This window comes from Canis lupus, chromosome 6 (genome assembly GCF_011100685.1).
Source record: "Canis lupus familiaris isolate Mischka breed German Shepherd chromosome 6, alternate assembly UU_Cfam_GSD_1.0, whole genome shotgun sequence".
Taxonomy (NCBI): Eukaryota; Metazoa; Chordata; class Mammalia; order Carnivora; family Canidae; genus Canis; species Canis lupus.
In genome coordinates, this window is record NC_049227.1 from 18104225 (window position 1) to 18123582 (window position 19358).

A 19358-nucleotide genomic window follows, 5' to 3' on the forward strand; every position below is an offset into this window, starting at 1 on the left:
GCAGATGGAGGAAGGAGGGACCACATGAGCCAGACCGTAATCCTCACTCCCGCGTCCCCTAGGGGAGGCAAAGGAAACTCTGGTCCTAGCTGTAATTACAACCCCTTCCCCCAGCCTTTTCAGCACATCTGGAATCTGAATCTCCTCCTCCCAGGGTGCCGAGGGGCAGCACAGCTGGGTTCACGCTTGCTTAGCTCCCCAATATGCCCCCTGCCCACAACCAGACACCCCCCCCCCCACGGGACTTCCCTTTCCCTTTTACAGCTCATGTGAAACGGGGTTTCCCCTCCTCCAGGAGAATGACAAGTTTCCACGTTTATGAGAAGTCGAAGGGGCGATAGGCCAGGATCTGGGGAGGAGAGACCTCTTGCCTTACATACATGACCCCGGCCAGCTGCCAGGAGGCTTCAACTTTGCTTTTTTTCTCCTGGCCTCCCTCACAACGCCTCTGGGGCGCCCTTTTCAGCACCGCCAGCCGCGGACAGCTCTCTCCGGCCCCGCAGGAGCAGCCCGGCCCCCCGCGCCGCGGACGATTGGCTGAAGCCGCCCTCACTATCAATCAGGCTCCGGGGGGTGGGGGAGGCTGGCTCTAGCGGAGGCGGAGTGGGGAGAGGAGTCACAGGCCGACTGGTCAAGGGATCAGCAGACAGACGGACTGGCCGCAGTGTCCCGGTCCTCAGTCCGCGAGCGCGGGCCCTGTGCACCAGTCTGCGCGCTCGCCCCGCCCCTTGTCTTGCCACGCCCCTCCCTCAGCCCCCGCCCCTTCTTTCCCCCGCATTGCAGGGCGGCTGGAGGTTGGCACAGTGTCCCCTGTGCCCCACGTGGCGCCCCGTCGGGGCGGGGAGGGGAGGCAAATCCGGAGACGAACCCCCCCACCCCGGCTAAGATGCGACTGCCACTGGGTGGGGGCGGGGGGTAGCTAAGCTGAGATGACTGTGGGGAGGGGTGACGTCAGGGTGAGTGGGAGCCAAGGAAGGAACGAGTAGGAGAGAAGGAGGGAGGGGGAAAGAGAGAGTCAGAGAGAGAGAGAGAGAGAGAGAAAGAAAGAGAGAAAGAAGAGACCAGCGGGTCGGGTCGAGGGAGAAGGAAGGGCAGAAGGGGGGGAAGGGGTTGGAAGGAGAGAGAGAAGCCGCTGCGGAGGACAACTGGTTGCGGGCTCTCGGGTCTACGGGTCCAGGTAGGGTAGGAACTGGTGTCGGGGGAAGCTAGAGGGAAGGGAGGGGGAGCTAGAAGAGGGGCGGGGAGGAGAGGGAGGAGAGAAGAAAGGAGAGGGGAAGACTGAAAGGGTGGAGAAAGGAGAGGCTGAGGGAGAGAAACAGCCGGAAGGAAAAAGGAGAGGGGGGTGGGTAGAAAGAAGAGAGTTGAAGGAGAAAGAGGTAGAAGGGGAGAGAGATAGAAGGAAAGAAAGAGAAAGGAGGACTGGGAGGTACTTGAAGGAGGTGAGAAAGAGGGAGATACACTGAGGTGAAGAGAAGACCTCAGAGGGGAGAGAACCCAGAGTGGGAAATGTGGAGGGGAAACAGCCCAGAGGGTAACCTGGGAGCAGCCACAGAGGGTAACAGTGGAGAACTGGGGGGACAGGGGAACTGGGGTCTGGAAGATGCCCCGGGCCTCCTGGCCAGGGCCTCCCTGCCTATCATGCCTGCATGGCCGTCGCCCTTGGCCTCCTCAGCCCTCACCCTGCTCCTTGGAGCCCTCACTTCTCTTTTCCTCTGGTACTGTTACCGCCTGGGCTCCCAAGACATGCAAGCTCTGGGGGCTGGGAGTCAGGCTGGGGGTGTCAGTGGAGGGCCTAGGGGGTGCTCTGAGACTGGCAGGTCAAGCCCAGGGAGATCTGGGGAGCCTGGGGAAGGACCCAGGGCCGAAGGCCTAGTGAGCCGTCGCCTGCGGGCCTACGCCAGGCGGTACTCCTGGGCTGGCATGGGTAGGGTGAGGCGGGCAGCTCAAGGTGGCCCAGGCCCTGGGGGAGGGCCAGGGGTCCTGGGCATTCAGCGCCCAGGCCTGCTTTTCTTGCCGGACCTGCCCTCAGCCCCCTTTGTGCCACGGGATGCCCAGCGGCATGACGTGGAGCTCCTAGAGAGCAGCTTCCCTGCCATTTTGCGGGACTTTGGGGCTGTGAGCTGGGACTTCTCAGGGACTACTCCTCTGCCTCGGGGCTGGTCCCCACCCCTGGCCCCCGGGTGCTACCAGCTCCTGCTGTACCAAGCAGGCCGGTGCCAACCCAGCAACTGCCGCCGGTGCCCGGGGGCCTATCGGGCACTGCGGGGGCTGCGGAGCTTTATGAGTGCCAACACCTTCGGCAATGCTGGCTTTTCTGTCCTCCTGCCTGGCGCCCGACTTGAGGGCCGCTGTGGGCCCACCAATGCCCGGGTCAGATGCCATCTGGGTAAGTAGATGCTGACTACAGACAACCTCTTTGCCTCCATGATTCCTCCTCCAAACTCTCTTCTCTGCCACCAGAGCTCTCTACACTGTGCTCCTGATCATGCCTCTCTTCTCAGCAATCTTCCATCACTTCCTGTTGCCCACAGCAGCATTTCCTAAGCTCGTTACCTGCCAACCATCGTCATAAGCTTTGCCATGGTCATTTACCACCCGGACTATGTTTCTTGATACTGATTCCCCCTGCATTTGTTTCACTTATTTAAAAGGGATCTGTGGGGATCCCTGGGTGCCGCAGTGGTTTAGCGCCTGCCTTTGGCCCAGGGCGCGATCCTGGAGACCCGGGATCGAATCCTACGTCGGGCTCCCAGTGCATGGAGCCTGCTTCTCCCTCTGCCTGTGTCTCTGCCTCTCTCTGTGTGTGTGACTATCATAAATAAATAAAAATTAAAAATAAATAAATAAATAAATAAAAGGGATCTGTGTAGGGACGCCTGGGTGGCTCAGTGGTTGAGCGTCTGCCTTCAGCTCAGGGCATGATCCTGGAGTTCCAGGATCGAGGCCCACGTTGGGCTCCCTGCATGGGGCCTCCTCCCTCTGCCTGTGTCTCTGCCTCTCTCTCTCATGAATAAATACTCTTTTTTTAAAAAGGGATCTTTATAAAACAATGATAGTATTACTTGCACTAAATAGAAAGTACTCTTAAAGACAAATTCAAACTTAAAAAAAAAAAAAGCTTTAAAAATTCTAGTTAAGGGCAGCCTGGGTGGCTCAGCCGTCTAGCGCTGCCTTCAGCCCAGGGCGTGATCCTGGAGACCGGAATGGAGTCCTTGTCAGGCTCCCTGCCTGGAGCCTGCTTCTCCCTCTGCCTGTGTCTCTGGCTCTCTGTGTGTGTGTCTCATGAATAAATAAATCAATCTTTAAAAAAATAAAAAATAAATTAAAATTCTAGTTAAATACTCTAGCCTGAGACTGAAGCCTAACCTCTCTTCCTTTGGAAGGGAACAGTGTTAGTGGGGCGTTAAAAGTTATGATAGCACCAAACTGAGATTCCCTTCTTCATGTTTTAAAGACTGAGAGAAAATGGAGAAGGAAACAGTTTTGTTGTTTAATGCAGGGTTACTTAAAGCCCTGTTACCTAAAATCATTTCCTGTGCTACCAGTTTGATGCGTCCTCCACTTCAAAGCACACTGGCTTCAGCGTCAAGGCCAGATTCTTTCTCCCACCTGTTCCCTTCCTCCCCTTCCCTTCCATCACCAGGGATCAGATCATGAGAGCCTTCTGGCCGATCCTGGAAGATGCCACTCCGCAGCCTAGAATGTCTTTCTCCCTTATCACCTATCACCTCCTGGAAAACTCCTACTCAGCCTTCAGGACTCCCACTTCCAAACATCACACCTCCTCTGGGAGGTCTTTCTTTCTTTCTTTTAATATTTATTTATTTATTTGTTAGAGAGAGAGAGGCAGAGTCACAGGAGGAGGGAGAAGCAGGCTCCATGCGGGGAGCCCGACTCAGGACTCCATCCTGGGGCTCCAGGATCGTGCCCTGGGCCAAAGGCAGGCTCCAAACTGCTGAGCCACCCAGGGATCCCTGAGAGGTCTTTCTATTCTCCATCATTAGAAGAGCTGGCTGCTCGGTTTTGTCGCAGTACTTTACCGTGTTGGGCAAAACACCAACACTTTACCGTGTTGGTCCTTGGGCAAAAATGGACTGAATACTTTTATACTGAGGGCCTCATAGACAGTAAGTAGGTTCTTGTGCTAAACTGGCAGAAGCCCAAGAAGAGATGTCGCTTCCTCCAGGAAGCCTTCCCTTTCCTTTGGAACTGAGAGCTTGTGCTTTGCACTGCCTTTCCCCTATCTCCCAGCACTTCTTTCATCTGGTACTGTATTGTAAATCCGGGACACCTTCAAGAGAGCAAGGAGGGACACCATGTAGGGCTTTTTGAGACCTTCAAACTGCTTTTTGACTGACTGGGGTGGGCCCCTTTGATGGAGGCAGGGGTGTTGGATGCCTGGTCTCTTTCCATAGGCCTGAAGATTCCTCCTGGCTGTGAGCTGGTGGTCGGGGGTGAGCCCCAGTGCTGGGCTGAGGGACACTGTCTACTGGTAGACGACTCCTTCCTGCACACAGTGGCTCATAATGGTAATGAGCTCCCATTCTACTAGGGGAAATGAGAGACTGAGTGAAGGGGAATAGATTAGAGGCTGTGGGATCAAGCCCAACTGGCATCCGGTCCTAGCACTAGCATTTTCCAGCTGCTTGACTTTGAACAAGTCCTATAACTTCCCCAAACACCTGTGAGGTGAGGCAACCACCTTCTTTACCGGGTGACTCAGCACAGTGGTAACAGTACAAGGCCCTGGACCTGGACCACCTGGGTTCCCGTCCCACCCCTGGCATGTACCAGCCATGTGACCTTGGGCAAGTTATGTAATCTCTTTGTGCCTCAGTTACTTCATATAAAATGGGAATAATCATGGCAATGACTTGTGGTTTGTTTGGATGACTTAGAGTTAACACATGTAAGGGGTTGGAATAGTGCCTGGCACTTACTGACAAAGTACTGGCTGTTGTGTGTATGTGGTGAGTGCTCTGGCATATCAGTAGTTAATGTCAGCTGCTCTCTTGTCTCCATACCCTTGTGCCCTAGGCTCCCCAGAAGATGGGCCTCGAGTGGTCTTCATCGTGGACCTTTGGCACCCCAACGTGGCTGGGGCTGAGCGCCAGGCCCTTGACTTTGTCTTCGCACCAGACCCTTGAAGCAAGGGACTCCCTTCAGATGTCTAGGCTGCAGAAGTGCCGCACTCAGGGACAGCTTGAGTAATAGCCTGCACCTCCTCTCCACCGCAGGGCGGGGGTGGTGGGGGGGGGGTGGTGGTGCTGAGGGTGGGAACTGGCCAGCCTACACTGAAATACACATTTTAAGTCCTCTCCTAACTCCTGACTACCTTCTTCCAGCTACCAGCCCAGTAAAAGGCTTGGGGCAGGGGCTCCCATCCTCTCCCATCCAACTAGCCAAGTACCTCCTTAACACAAGCCATCTCCCTGACCCTCTCCCCTGGAGCCAGCACCAGACCCTCAACTCAACTTTATTCCAATAATTTAATAGAAAATTAAAATAAATAATATGAAATAGATTGCGAAGATGGCTGAGCTGGTGTAAGCCCAGGCCAGCCTAGTACAAAGTTAAAGGGGTGGGGGAAGGGGGAGGGAGAGAAACTACCCTGCACAACGGTGGGGAGGTGGCTCAGAACATGGTAGGTGTCAGGAACGGCTGGCATGACACTTTGGCATGTATAATGTGCTGAAAAGAGAGAAAGAAAGAAAAAAGGGAATTCTAAATCATTATAAACCAGCTGGAGAGGGAAGACAGCAGGATAAGGATGGGATGAGGGGACAAATGCAGGCCTTCTGAAGGGTTGTGAATGAGGAAGGGGCTGGAATGTACCGTGCCATTAGCAGTGAGATGCAAAAGAATGGAAAAGGGACAAGAAGAGGACCCACGACTTGGCCAGCAAAGCCGGGGGCAAAAGTCAGGGAAGGGGAGGGAGAGAGAGAGGAACTGTGTTCTGGTGGCAGGTGGAAGACAGAGAAAGGTCAAAGCTCAGTCCTTGAAGACAATCTGTTGGCCATGGGGACGCTCATCATGGGTGATGTGGCGCCGGACGTGGATCCTGCGGACCCGGTGCTCACGGTTGTCCTCGTCCTCCCCTCGGCCTGCCCCACCACCTCCGGCTGCACCCCCTGTGGCCTCCAGGAGGGCTGGGTCTGGGCCCCGGGGAGTCTCGTAGATCAGGATGTTCAAGGTCTCTTCAAAGATCCGGGCCTCTGGGAATTCCACCTGCAAAAGGCCGGCAGCCCCAGCTCCTACCCTATGATCCAGTTCCACAGATGCCTCCCCCAACCCCACTGCCCCACTACCAGGAAGTACACCCCCGAGCCGTTGCAGCCGCAGCTCCTCTGTCCTGACTACCTATCCTCTCTGCCAATCCCTTACTCAGCAAAGACATACTTATCCTTCAAGGTCCAGCTCTGGAGTCAGGCAGTTACTTGTTTTCTCTCCTTTGCTGCCAAGTCTCTTGGTATGTTCTTTCCCTTGACAAATACTCCTAGTGACTGCACCATACCAGGTGTCGTTCTAGGTTTTGGGAGTGTAGCAGTGAACTCAGCGAAGCTCCTGTCTGCAGGAAGCTTCCCTTCCAGGGGAGGGACACAGACATATTTGTAATAAAATATAATCTCAGATGGTGGTAAGCATTACAGGAAAAAATACAGCAGAAAAAGCAGGTGGGGATGCTCATGGCCATGAATATTACAACTTTAGAGAGGGTGTTCAGAGAAGGCCTCCGTGAAAGGGTGACATTCAACCAACAGCCAAAGGAGGGAGGGAAGGAGCAACATGGGTAAATAGAGAAAGGGCAGCCTGGGGTACATACAACAGCAAGGCTCAGAGCTCCAGGGTAGGAGTGCATTTAGTATTGCATAGTATTTGAACATCTGCAGGAAGGAAGCAGAGCGGAGAGAAAGTAGAAAGGGGTGAGGCAAGGAGGTGCTGGGAGAGTCCCCTTATGTAACCTGGAGGGACAGAGCTAACATAACTTTTAACAAGCTGCATTTTCATTACTGGTTTATCTTCCTGTCTTCCCAATTACAGTGGAAACTTCTTGGAAGCTGCTTGGAATTCATGCATGCATGTATTCAAAAAATGTTTCCTAGCTTCCATTGTGTGATAAGCACCTGCCCAGTGCTAGAGAGATTGGAAGAAAAGCTAGAGCCCTACCCTCAAGGAACTAATCTCTTGCTACTGACGTGAGACCCCCGGCCCCACCCCAGCCTCTGCCCACTGCAGATTAGGAAGGAAGTAGGACCACCTCTGGGGTTAAAAGGTTGAAAGTTCATGAACAAAAGTATCCCAAAGAAATCTGTGCTTGGCTTGTGTCTTAAAGATTGAGCACAAGTTCATTAGGCAGATGCAGATGAGGAAAAAGTCCAAGAGGGATGCTAGTGCAAAGACTGGGAGGTATGAAATTGCGCTGGGTGCTCAGAGATTTGTGTATCTGAGGCACTTCCCTCATATCAAAGTCAAAAGGGAGCAGATGACACGAAAGAGGGCTGGTACTTTACTAGGCCTTTCAATCACCTTGATTTCAAACCTGGCGCCGTGCTTAGTGCAGAGTAGGTTCTGGAAGTATCTGCTGGGGACTACCATGTTCAGGACTCAGGACTTACAAACTCAGTGTGTTCTAAGAGACCTGTGTGTTCTAAGGCCTTGAGGTTTTAAGAACCTATTTTGCATCAGGGACCATTCTGAGATTTTAACATCTATGGTTTTTCTATATGGAAAAATGCATACACACTCCAAACCCGCTTACCACTTCAAGATGGCCTTGAGACCCAAATGGGCTTGGTAAAGAATCCCACTCTAATCCAACACCCTCACTTCACAGCAGAGAAACAGAGACCCACAGAAGGAGGGTGATTTGCCCAAGGTTCCCCAAGACCCTGGAACTTGAAACTGCAGCTCCTGATTCCCAGGACTTTCCGCTGCCCGGTCTGCTGAGCTGTCTTTGTCCAGGGTCCTGGTGCTGCCCACCACCACAGCCCTCCCTGACCAGGCCCTGAATCCCCTCTGACCTTGGTCTGCTTCTTCTCCGTGGCATAGACAATGGAGGTGCAGCACACCTCGGCGATTTTGCGGCCCTGCCCGTAGAAGGACCAACAGCAGATCTCATCCCCCAGTACATCCTTGAGGAAAAGCAGCCGCCCGTGGAAGCGCAGGGCCAGTTTGTCAAACAGCTCAATGTTCTTAAGGAGGTTGTCATCCGAAGTGCTGAAGACCAGGGGACCAGGAGGCCTCAGTGCACTGGTTTCCTTCCCTCTGTCCCTCTAGCACAGAGGCCTGCCTGCCCTGCATACAGGTCTTGGGGTTCAGCAGAGAGCTGCTTCCACCCTGGGCCAGGCTAAGTGGGCCTTAGGGAAGAAGCAGAGCGGAGCAAATCCCAGCACAGCAGAAGGACTGCTGTGCAGGACCTGGAGCCCCAGCTGCACCACTTCTTTTAACTGAGTGATGTGAGGCAAGTTATTTCACTTATTGGTGCCTTGGTTCCCCCATCTGCCAAATGGAGACAGTAGTACCCCAAAGAGTTGGGCCGATTATGGGAGCTACTATGTGTAAAGCATGGAAAGCAATGTCTCTGTTGTGGAAAAACCCTCTGTAAATGCTAGCCACTGTCATCTGATCCTCGGTGGAACCATTTCCTGGTGAACACACTGAACCTTGGGATGAAAATGACCTGCCCCATACCCAGAGCTGGAATCTGCACCCCGGCAGGCAGGCTGGCAGGCAGGCACTCTGTCCCTCTGGGCGGCCACAGCCCCCGCCCCCCAACCCTGTGCACCTCCCCACCCCGCGGCCATCACCTGGTGTAGGAATACTTGTTGTTACTGCGGTTGTGCAGGAGCTTCACCACGGGCTGTGGGGGTAGAGAGCAAGAAGGGCGGGGGTCAGGCTGCAGGGAGAGGCCCCCAGCTTCCACCCTACAGGACACAGGGGCCTCACCTTAGAGGTGCTGGCCAGGAGCTGCTGCTCCTCCCGGGGAGATGTCACCGTGGGGATGAGGCACAGCGGGGACAGGTTCTCCCTTTTTTGCTAGAGAAGAAGCGGAAGGTGGTTAACAGCACAACCAAAGGTCACTCACTCTCCTACTTAAAAGGTGTCCAAAGCTGCTCGTTGACTTTAGGGGCGGGGTCCAGACTCCTTAGTGGTCCACAGAGCTCTGTAGGATCCAACCTCTCTGATCTTGTTTCTACCATTCTCCCCTGCTTGCTGGGTTTCAGCCCCACTGTGGCCTGTTCCTTGTACCCACTCAGCCCTTTGCTGTTCCCATGGCCCAGAATTGTCTACACTGCTGTGTGCTTGGCTAGTTCCTTCATACCATTCAGATAACTCAAAAAGTACCCCTCAAAGGATGCTGGTCCGTCTCCTAAAGATTCCTGACTAGGGAAGCCCAGGTGGGGCTCAGTGGTTTAGTGCTGCCTTTGGCCCAGGGCATGATCCTGGAGACCCAGGACTGAGTCCCACATCAAGCTCCCTGCATGGAGCCTGCTTCTCTCTCTGCCTGCATCTCTGCCTCTCTCTCTCTCTTTGTCTCTCATGAATAAATAAATAAAATCTTAAAAAAAAAAAAAAAGATTCCTGACTGAAGCAGCCTCATCTACCTCCTTTACACATTAGCAGCTCATTCTTCACGGCACTGAGTTCCTCACATTTTCTCCTCTCCTCACATTTTGTTGTATGTTTGCTTGTGATCTGTCTTTTCTCAACTAGGGAGTGCCTGCTATACAGTACATGCTCAGTGTCTGTTGAATAAATGAACCTGGCTGGGTGGGATGAGGCATGAGGCAGAACCAGATACATGAACTTCTTTTCCCTTTTCTGTCTTCCAGAATCTTTATGCCAAAACCCCTTTTACTTCTCTCAACCAGATCTTTTTCTCAACCGGAAATTCCAGAAGACTTTTTTTAAGAGACTTATAAGACTTTTTCTAACATTAATATGGAAGAATTAAAGTCTACTATTACTTAGGTTAATTTTTAAAAAGAGCCAAGAGGAAAGACTGATGCTATCATATATTAAGATATTCAATAAAGCCATACTAATGAAAACAGTATGGTTTTGGTTTTGGGAACAAACGAAAAACCAATGGAACACCAAAGAGTTTGGAAATGGGCTGATGTATATATGAGAACTGGTATTTTTTTTTTAATTTTTATTTATTTATGATAGTCACAGAGAGAGAGAGAGAGAGAGAGAGAGAGAGAGAGAAGCAGGCTCCATGCACTGGGAGCCTGATGTGGGATTCGATCCCGGGTCTCCAGGATCACGCCCTGGGCCAAAGGCAGGCGCCAAACCGCTGCGCCACCCAGGGATCCCGAGAACTGGTATTTATAAAGGACACCACATATCAGTGGGGTAAGTATGGAGTGTGTGTCAGTTATGGCTGTGTAATAAACTATTCCCAAACTTAGCAGCTTAAAGCAACAATATTTATTATCTCAGTTTCTGTTGATTAGGAATTTAAGAGTGGCTTAGCTGGGCTGTTGTGGAATAGGTGTACGTCTTGAGGTTGTAGCTAAGTCAGCCAATGCTGCAGGAATCTGAAGGCATGCCTGAATCTGGAGGATCTGTGACAGAAAGCTTATACATATGGCTGGCAAGTTCATGCTGGCTAGCATCAGGAAACAGCTGGTCCCTGTCATCTGGACCTCTCCAAAGGGTTGCCTAAGTGTCCTCACAACATGGCAGCTGGCTTCTCCAGAGCAAATAATCCAAGAGCAAAGTGGAGGCTTCAATGTCTTTTATGACCTAGTTTTGTCAGCCCTGCTCTGTGTGCAAGGAAACTACCAAAAGAATGAATACCAGGGAATAAGAATCATTAGAGATTGCCTTGGAGACTGGCTCCACAGTCTGATTGATTCAAATCCTTCCCATTGAAAACCACACTCATCCCCTCCTATGATATCCCAAAGTCTCATCCCATTATAGCATCAGCCTGAAGTACAGAATACTGTCATCTAAGTCAGTCTAGATGGGGATGAGGATCCTTGGGTATAGCTCCTTAAGTACATTTCCTCTGGACCTGAAGACCTGTGAACTAAAGACACAAATTCTCTCTCCCATACACCTAATATGCAGTGGTGGAACAGGCATTATGATAAACACTGGAGTTACTCTTGTCTGGAATGCTTGGGGGAAGGTTGGTGGCACATACAAGTCACTGTTTCATAGAAATTCTTTTTTTTTTTTTTTAAGATTTATTTATTTATGATAGACATAGAGAGATAGAGAGAGGCAGAGACACAGGAGGAGGGAGAAGCAGGCTCCATGCCGGGAGCCTGATGCGGGACTTGATCCCGGGACTGCAGGATCGCGCCCTGGGCTAAAGGCAGGCACTAAATCGCTGAGCCACCCAGGGATCCCTGTTTCATAGAAATTCTGAAAGCCAGTTGGACAAATGTTGGGAGCTAATGCACTCTTGCCCAGAAATGATTCTCTATGGCTTTTGGCTCTGCCCTGAACCGTCCTTCCTTTTCCATGAAAGCCAGTCCATGCTTGCAGCTCCACGGTTTTCGCCTGTAAAGAGGTCCAAAGGCCTCTTCTCTTGCTCCATCTCTGTCACTTTCGCTCCAAGCTGGCAGTTTCTGCCAACATAATTCTCGTAAAAACGTAGTGGGTATCTTGCGAGTCTTGGGGTTCAGTTCACTGGATGATCCCACACCCACAAATTTTTGTGAGATACGCTCTCCTCTACTTTGAGGGTGTGCTCAGACTGCTGAGGGGCACCACCCTTCAGCTTCTTAGAAGCACTGTTGTTTGAGCAGCAGTGCTGAGGCATTTTCTGGGATATTTCTGAAGTCTTAACAAAGGCTTTTAGAATCACATCCTCGGCTTCATCTTTAGAACATGTTTTACTGAGAATGCCCTGTATCTGATCTTGGCCTAGAAGCTTTTTGTGAATTGTAGCATCATGTGTTATCTTGAAAGGATGGGACTTTTCAAACCCAGTAATTCCTGCCTTCTTGTTTTTCCTCTTGCTTACTCTCTCTTCTATTTCACTATCAGCAACAAAACCTTCAACATTCTTTTTTGGAAACCTCTTTAGCTATATCACCCAATTCATTAGGTATGTTTTCTACTGTAGGAGACAGTGTTGCTGAACTCTTGCCTCTACATGACAAGGGTTCCCTTTGTGCCAGTTTCCAGTAACATTTTCTTCCATTCAGCCTCCTCCAAAGTCATTGGGCTTCTATGAACAGACCCTCTAAAGCTCTTCAGGCTTTTAACATTCTCCTCAAAGTCCTGCCAGCTGGTGCCCACTTCCCAATTCTAAAGCCACTCCATATTTTAGGCTTTTGTTACTACAGAACCCCACTCCAGATACCAAATCTGTTATCTACTGCTGGGTAACAAATGACTACAGATTTAGCAGCTTAAAACAATAAACATTTATTATTGCACACAGTTTTCATGGGTTGGGAACTTGAGATTGGCTCAGCTGGGTGGTCTGGACCAGGGCCTCTCATGAAGTTGGGAGTCCAGATGCTGGCCAGGGCTGTAGTTATCTGAAGACTTGATTGGGCCTAACAAATCCACTTGAGATAGTTCACCCATATGGCTGGGACTCTGTGCTGGTTATTGACAGGGGGCTTCTGTTCCTCACCAAGTAAACTCTCCTTTGGGTTGACTGGGTGTCACGTGGCAGCTGGCTTCCCCCAGAATGAGTGATCCAAGACAGAGGCAGAAATTGCAATGTCTTTTGTGACCTAGCTTTAGAAGTCATACACTATCACTTCTGCAATATCCTATTGGTTACATAGGTCAGCCATATTCAGTGGGGGAGGGGACTACACAAGAGCCCGAATAAGGAGGAAGCAAGAATTGCTGGTGGCTATCTTGAACACTGGCTACCACAGAGTGTTTAGTAGATGGCATTGGAAAAACTAGCTCACTCTACGGAGGACAAAAAAAAAAGTTAAATCCCTTCATAATTCACATTTAAGACCATGAATTCCATTTAGATTAAAAGACCCATATATGAAAGATAGAACTATAAAACTAGTAAAAGATGTAGGATGGGATAAAAAATCTTCCTAAAGAAGATATGCCACTAGGTTAAAAAACAAAGAGGAATTTGACATTAAAATCAAGATTTTCTCCAGTTGACAATGGAAACTGTGACTTTACAAATAATCCCAGGTAATAATGCTAAAAGAATGACAGAATTATAATTACTCTACAACCCTAAAGAAATGATTGATCCATAAGGATTCTCAATTGGTGGTGTGGCTGATAGGTAAGTGCCATTCACAGTTACCTATCAGTGCCTACACAACATCACACAGATTACTTCATGGTTGGCAACAAAGAAATGGAAGATGTAATGATAATGGAGGGATCCAATCATCATCACGAATCTAGGGGCCAATTCTGAGCATTACCAATGATGGGTCATATTAGCAGCAGTATTATGGATTTCTCAATACAACACAATATGAAATACATAAAAATTGGGCAGCTCAGGTGGCTCAGCAGTTTAGAGCCTGCCTTCAGCCCAGGGCCTGATCCCGGGGACCCAGGATCAAGTCCCATGTCAGGCTCTTTGCATGGAGCCTGCTTCTCCCTCTGCCTGTGTCTCTGCCTCTCTCTGTGTGTCTCTCTCATGAATAAATAAATAAAATCTTAAAAAAAAGAAATATATAAAATTACCTAAATTTTATTCTAACCAAAATGTTTAGTATCAAGCCTTTAAATCTGCTGTTGGGGCACCTGGCTAGCTCAGTCAGAAGAGCATGCGGCTCTTGATCTCAGGGTTGTGAGTTTAAGTCCAATTTCTACCGTAGGTGTAGAGATTACTAAAAAATAAATAAATAAACTTAAAAAAATAAATCTACTGTCTAGTTTCCAGAAAACACAGAATAGGGTACAGTACTAAACCAAATGATACCACAAGGAATCAGCCAGGCAAATATGGAAAACAGATCACTGTGCAGGACAATTGGCAGTCTCTTTTAATAAGTCAGCATAAATAAAAAAGGGATGGTTTGGGGTTGGAAGAGACTTAAAGAACATAATAATCATATGTAATGCAAGGATCTAGACTGGGTCCTGGTTTAGATGAATCAGCTATAAAAGATGTCTCTGAAAAAAAAAAGATGTCTCTGGAACAAATGGAAAAATTTGTATATACTCTGGAAGTTAGGTAAAAGGAAATTTTATTGACATGGAAAGATGGCAATTATTAACAAACAAAAAAAAAAGCAGATTACAAAACAGCACATACAGTATAATCATATATATTTTGGCAAACACACACATGCACGCGCACACACACACGAAGACCTTGAAGGATATTTGGAATTTTTATTTTTTATCTGTGTTTTCTAAATTTCTACAATGCATACATATACTCCTTTAAAAATAATAAATGGTTATAATAAAAAAAGATTTCTATCCAACAACAGATGCCACAGACAGGTGACATTTTAAGAGAAAATACTGGCAACAACTAAAACTGACTAAAATTTATCTGAAACAGATTTTCTCAACTAGGATTCTTCATCTGAATCTCAAAATCCAGGAAATAATTGCAGTACCTATTTTCTCATCTCTTCCAAGAATGATAGCAAAGTAGTACCATTCTACAAACATACGAGGAAAGTAAATTTATTATGTACAATACATGTGTTAGGGCTTAGTTCTCCCTAGGAACTAAACTAAAATATGCAGACATCTTCTCCAAACCAACAAGAAAAAGATAGGAAACTCAGTCGAAAATTTGGTAAAGAACATGAATAGGCAATTCACAGAAAGGGAAACCACAAAAGCAAGTAAAGCATATGAAAAGATGCTCAATCTCATTAGTAATTAGAGGCATGCAAATTAAAATGAGATCACTCTGTACCAACCAGACTGACAAAATTAGAACACTGGATGATGCCATGTGTTGTTGAGAATATGCAGAAACGGGATCCCTTTTGCATTGCTGATCAAGAGTATAAAGTGCTACAGTCATTTGGGAAAGTAATCTGATGATACTTGCTGAAATTCATTTGTATGTGTTCTATTACCCTGCAATTCCACTCCCAGCTACAAACATGAGAAACCCTGGCCCAGGATCCACAAGGGCACATGTATAAGGATGCTCATGGTGGCAGGTGGCACGGTTTGTGGGGGAGGGAAGTTGGAGGCAATCTAGGTTTCCAACCTCAGGGGAATGTATAAATAAAATATGGTGAATACATGCCATAGATTCTTGTGCAGCAGTTAGAAGCAAAGAACTAAATGTACAAATAGCAGCATGAATAGATCTTGAAAAAAGTGTTGAATTAAGAAATACACAATTCATACCTCAATGCCATTTATGGAAATTTAAAACACGTACATATACAAAATGAGGCTTTTAGTTTTTCAAGGGTACAAACATAATCTAAGTATATGTATCAAAATGTCAGAATTAGAGGGGTACCTATGGGTAAAATGGAAGTGGGCAAGGAACTGGGAATGAAAGGGAAAAATAAAGAGAGAAAAGATCTGTAATGAGACCAATGATGATTAAGTACCACATGCTGAGGAGTATGATGAACCCAATTCTCTACACCTGAATCTTAAAAACAAAAACCTCCAAATGAACATGCAAACTCTGAGTGGGGTGAGGATGGGAACAGTGTCAGAGAAATCTGGAAAGGAAGCAAGAAGAGCACAGAGGAAAAAACACTGCACCTAGCAATCAGATAAGCTGGGGCTGACTCTGAGCTCTGCGGCTTACTGGCTCTTTGACCTTGGATGCATCCTTAACTTCCTACCTGTATATCGAACAGGGGTACAAGATGTACACACAAGCAGATAGCAGAATAGCTCCCAACGCACAGTGGGTGGAAGGTAACACTGAATAAATGTACAACTACAGAGCAGGAACCCACTTTCAAGATTATTTAGTTCAATGGTTTTCCAACTGCAAGTGGTAACCCATTAATGAGTCATGAAATAAGTTTAATGGGTCCAAAGAGCATTAAAAAGAAAGAAAACAATATATCAGCATGTATTTCACTAAAAGTATCATTTTATAAAATGTTTACTTAAGTTATATATACGTGGGCATAAAATGCATTTTTTCCCCTATAGGTTGCAGTTTGAAAAACATGGATATTGCCCAAAAGAACTCTATACTTTTGTTTTTTTATTTTTTTTTAAAGATTTTATTTATTTATTCATTCATGAGAAACAGAGAGAGAGAGGCAGAGACACAGGCAGAGGGAGAAGCAGGCTCCATGCAGTGAGCCCGACGTGGGACTTGATCCTGGGTCTCCAGGATCATGCCCTGGGCTGAAGGCGGCGCTAAACCGCTGAGCCACCCAGGCTGCCCTATACTTTTGAATTTCAAGAACCGATATGTATTCACCAAGATAACAGAAAACTGTTTATAGTCGCCACTTTTTAATATATAAAGGGCACTAAAAAAGAAACTCTTATAATCTCCTAGTAATATTGTATCATAAAAGAAGGTACATTTTTAACAATGTAAAAATAGAACAAAATAAAAGGCTTTATGTAAAACTCACTACAGTGTACATATTTTTCTTGTTTTCCTATCTTTTGGAACATGAGAACAGAATGCCAGAGGTAGGAACTGACTTAATCAAGGTCACTCAGTCAGCTGTGGTAGAGGTGACACTTAACCCACAGGTCCTGGCTGTGCTTTCTAAGCTCTCTTCAGAACCCTGAGATCCATAGAAGAGAAGCCCAGAAGTTGGGGCGTGGAACCCCCAATCTGTCTTTTGGGGAGCAGCTCTGATTCTAGGATTTCATTGCTAAAAAAGAAGTTAAAAACAACAACAACAAAAACCTGGCTGGGGGTGGAATACTGCCTCCCAGGACAGGACCAAATCACAGAGATCATTATATTCTAATTTAAAATTGGATTTTTTTTTCCTAGTGGCACAGGGAGTTATTTAAGATTTAGGAGCAAAGGGGAGACTAGACTGTTTAAGGATCATCACTCAGGTGGTAGTGTGATTGCCGGATTAGCCAGGTAGGAACAGCAAGGAGAGAACAGTCATTTAACTACTGTAACAGGGACCCCTGGGTAGCTCAGCGGTTGAGCGTCTGCCTTTGGCCCAGGGCATGATCCTGGAAATCAGAGGATCGAGTCCCACATCAGGCTCCCTGCATGGGGCCTGCTTCTCTCTCTGCCTATGTCTCTGCCTCTCTTTGTGTCTCTCATGAAAAAATAAATAAAATCTTAAACAAAAAAACTACTGTAATAGTCCTGGCACGAGGTGGTGAGGGAGGTCCTTCCTGAGGTAGCAGGAATACACAGGAAAGCACCTCCAACCAAATTTTCTGTAGTTATGGCTAGTCACAGCCAGGCCATAGGGAGCCTCTCCAAACAATACCCCAGATACCTCCCCTCTATTTTTTAATGTGCTAGTATCTAAGTGCTTAGACAGCTCTCCCAGAGACATGGGTATAAGGTGGGACCCAGGGCCCCTCACCTGCAATGCTAGCTGGCAGTCCTCAATCAGACCCTGTACCAGGTAGTAGCGTGCTTCGCCTAGTAGCTCCCCCAGTTCTCTGGTATTATCAGGCAGTGGCACGGACCCATCCCGCAGGTAGTTGAGGATTGTACCAAAGTGGCGGCCGCTCCGGTCAATCAGCACCCAACCTGGTGGAGTGGAGACAGGCAAGAGGAAGGATGGCTTTGCAGGGGGCTCTGGAGCTACTAAATTTTTATGAAAAACAGATTCCAAAGCTACAGGTCTGAATACTGATCTGTCTCAAACCTTTGCCACATCCAAGAAAATCCCTTTAAAACATCTCCAGTGAGTTTTCCCATAGACCCCTTTTTAACATTCGTAGACACAGAGAATGAATTCCTTTCCAGGTCTGTTCTGAATTGAAAAAGTTCTCACCATGAGAAAATGATTGCAATGAAAATGATTACCTTACCAACAAACTCTAACCTTTGGCATTAGTTCTGACTGCCTTAATTAAAATATCTACCCCACCCCCCAGTTCACTACCATTTCAACCTTTATATTATTCATAGAACTTCACACGTATTTTTCATATGTGTATTTGCTTATTATTTTCCTCCTGCCCCCACAAAAAAGTGAAGTCTATAAGACTAATCTTGTCTGATTCATTTACCAAAGTATCTCTGGCACTAACTGGCACTTTACAAATACTTGTTGAATAATCAAATCCTTCAACCTCAGATATTTTAAGATTGAACTCCATCGCCCAAATTTTAATTTTCCTGCTCTTTACTATCATTGTTATACCCCTCTCAATACCTTCCCCCACCCTCACAAAAACTACAGTTCCACCTGGGCATGTGGGTTCCAACCCTGAAGGCAACACTCCAAGAAGGTAAGGTTCACCTGCCAAAGAGAACTGTCCACCCTTCTCTCTGGTGTCCATGGCAAACCCCCAAAACAGCCTTTTTCTACAGTCTGCATTTACAAATGGATCCCTAGAGCGTACGGGGACCTGTGTTGGAGGAATACAGAGACAGACAACTCCTCCAGGCCGGTTGTTAGCAGTGCTGAGGTAGAGAGGCAAACATAAGGCTGGGCAGTTGGAAGGAACATGAAGGTTGCCTGGAAGGGTGCTGCTGGTAGCAGGACTGGTTCCCAAGTCGTCTGAGCTGAGGAGTAAAGGGTGGGAGAATTGGAGGGGACTGGTAATAAAAATTCGGAAGTGACGTGTTGAATTACTTACCACAGCGCGTGTTGGAAGCGGGCATGTGATGTTCCCTTAAATGTTGGTTATTGCTAGGGATAAAGGACTGAGATAGGAGGGGAATTATGAATGAGGAAGGGGCGATGAGACTGGATGGGGGGGCTGGAGGGAGGTGAAATGAGTTGACTGCACGGTAGAGACGCGAGAGAGGGGATATGAGGAGACTGGGCGAGGGAAGGCAGACGGGGATCTGGAGGATGGAGGACCACACAGGTAAGTGCGGCGCGGCGTACCTCCCGCGTCAGTGAGCACCTCCGCGCGGCCGCTGAACATGGCTTTGAGCATGGTGTCCTGTCCCGTGAGGGTGCGCAGCGTGGTGTAGTGCAGCGAGCCGCCCACATTCAGCTTCACGTACTTGCTGTTCGGGGTCAGCGGCTTGAGACCGTAGGCGGCGGAGCCAGGCTCGAGACCCGAGGGCTTGGGGGCTTCCAGGGACGGGGCCTCGGCCGCCGCCGGGCCCGAAGCCTCGGCCGACATGCCGGGGACTGGCGGCGGACGGCGCGATCCTAGGCTCTCTCCGCACCCTCCGGCGGCTCCCAAAGACCCCGAGACCCGAGCCGTCGGAACAGACAGCGAGGTCCACACGACCACACGCCGCGGCTACTCCGCCGCAGCCCTCAGCCCCATCACGCCGACGCCGCCCGGAAGCCGAGGCTGAGCAGGTGCGCAGG

The 19358-nt window shown here is 48.5% G+C and overlaps 2 protein-coding genes across 3 annotated transcripts; one reads left to right on the forward strand and one right to left on the reverse strand.

Annotated features, from left to right (window-relative positions):
• Nucleotides 1-1256: 1256 nt before the first annotated feature.
• ASPHD1 (aspartate beta-hydroxylase domain containing 1) lies at nucleotides 1257-5524 on the forward strand. The gene is made up of 4 exons (XM_038539869.1): nucleotides 1257-2386; nucleotides 4416-4529; nucleotides 5038-5207; nucleotides 5346-5524. Exons 1-3 carry the CDS (start codon nucleotides 1507-1509, stop codon nucleotides 5145-5147), a joined length of 1104 nt encoding a protein of 367 aa, XP_038395797.1. The 5' UTR covers nucleotides 1257-1506; the 3' UTR covers nucleotides 5148-5207; nucleotides 5346-5524.
• On the reverse strand, nucleotides 5471-19353 carry KCTD13 (potassium channel tetramerization domain containing 13). Of its 2 annotated transcripts, none has more exons than XM_038539871.1 (6): nucleotides 18921-19353; nucleotides 17439-17608; nucleotides 8947-9036; nucleotides 8808-8860; nucleotides 8022-8217; nucleotides 5471-5691 (listed from the first exon to the last, which is right to left on the reverse strand). In XM_038539871.1, exons 1-6 carry the CDS (start codon nucleotides 19162-19164, stop codon nucleotides 5635-5637), a joined length of 810 nt encoding a protein of 269 aa, XP_038395799.1. In that variant the 5' UTR covers nucleotides 19165-19353; the 3' UTR covers nucleotides 5471-5634. The 2 variants fall into 2 exon arrangements, with proteins under 2 accessions (XP_038395799.1, XP_038395798.1); XM_038539870.1 differs by having other exon boundaries at nucleotides 5471-6228; nucleotides 18921-19350.
• Between the last annotated feature and the right edge of the window lie 5 nt (nucleotides 19354-19358).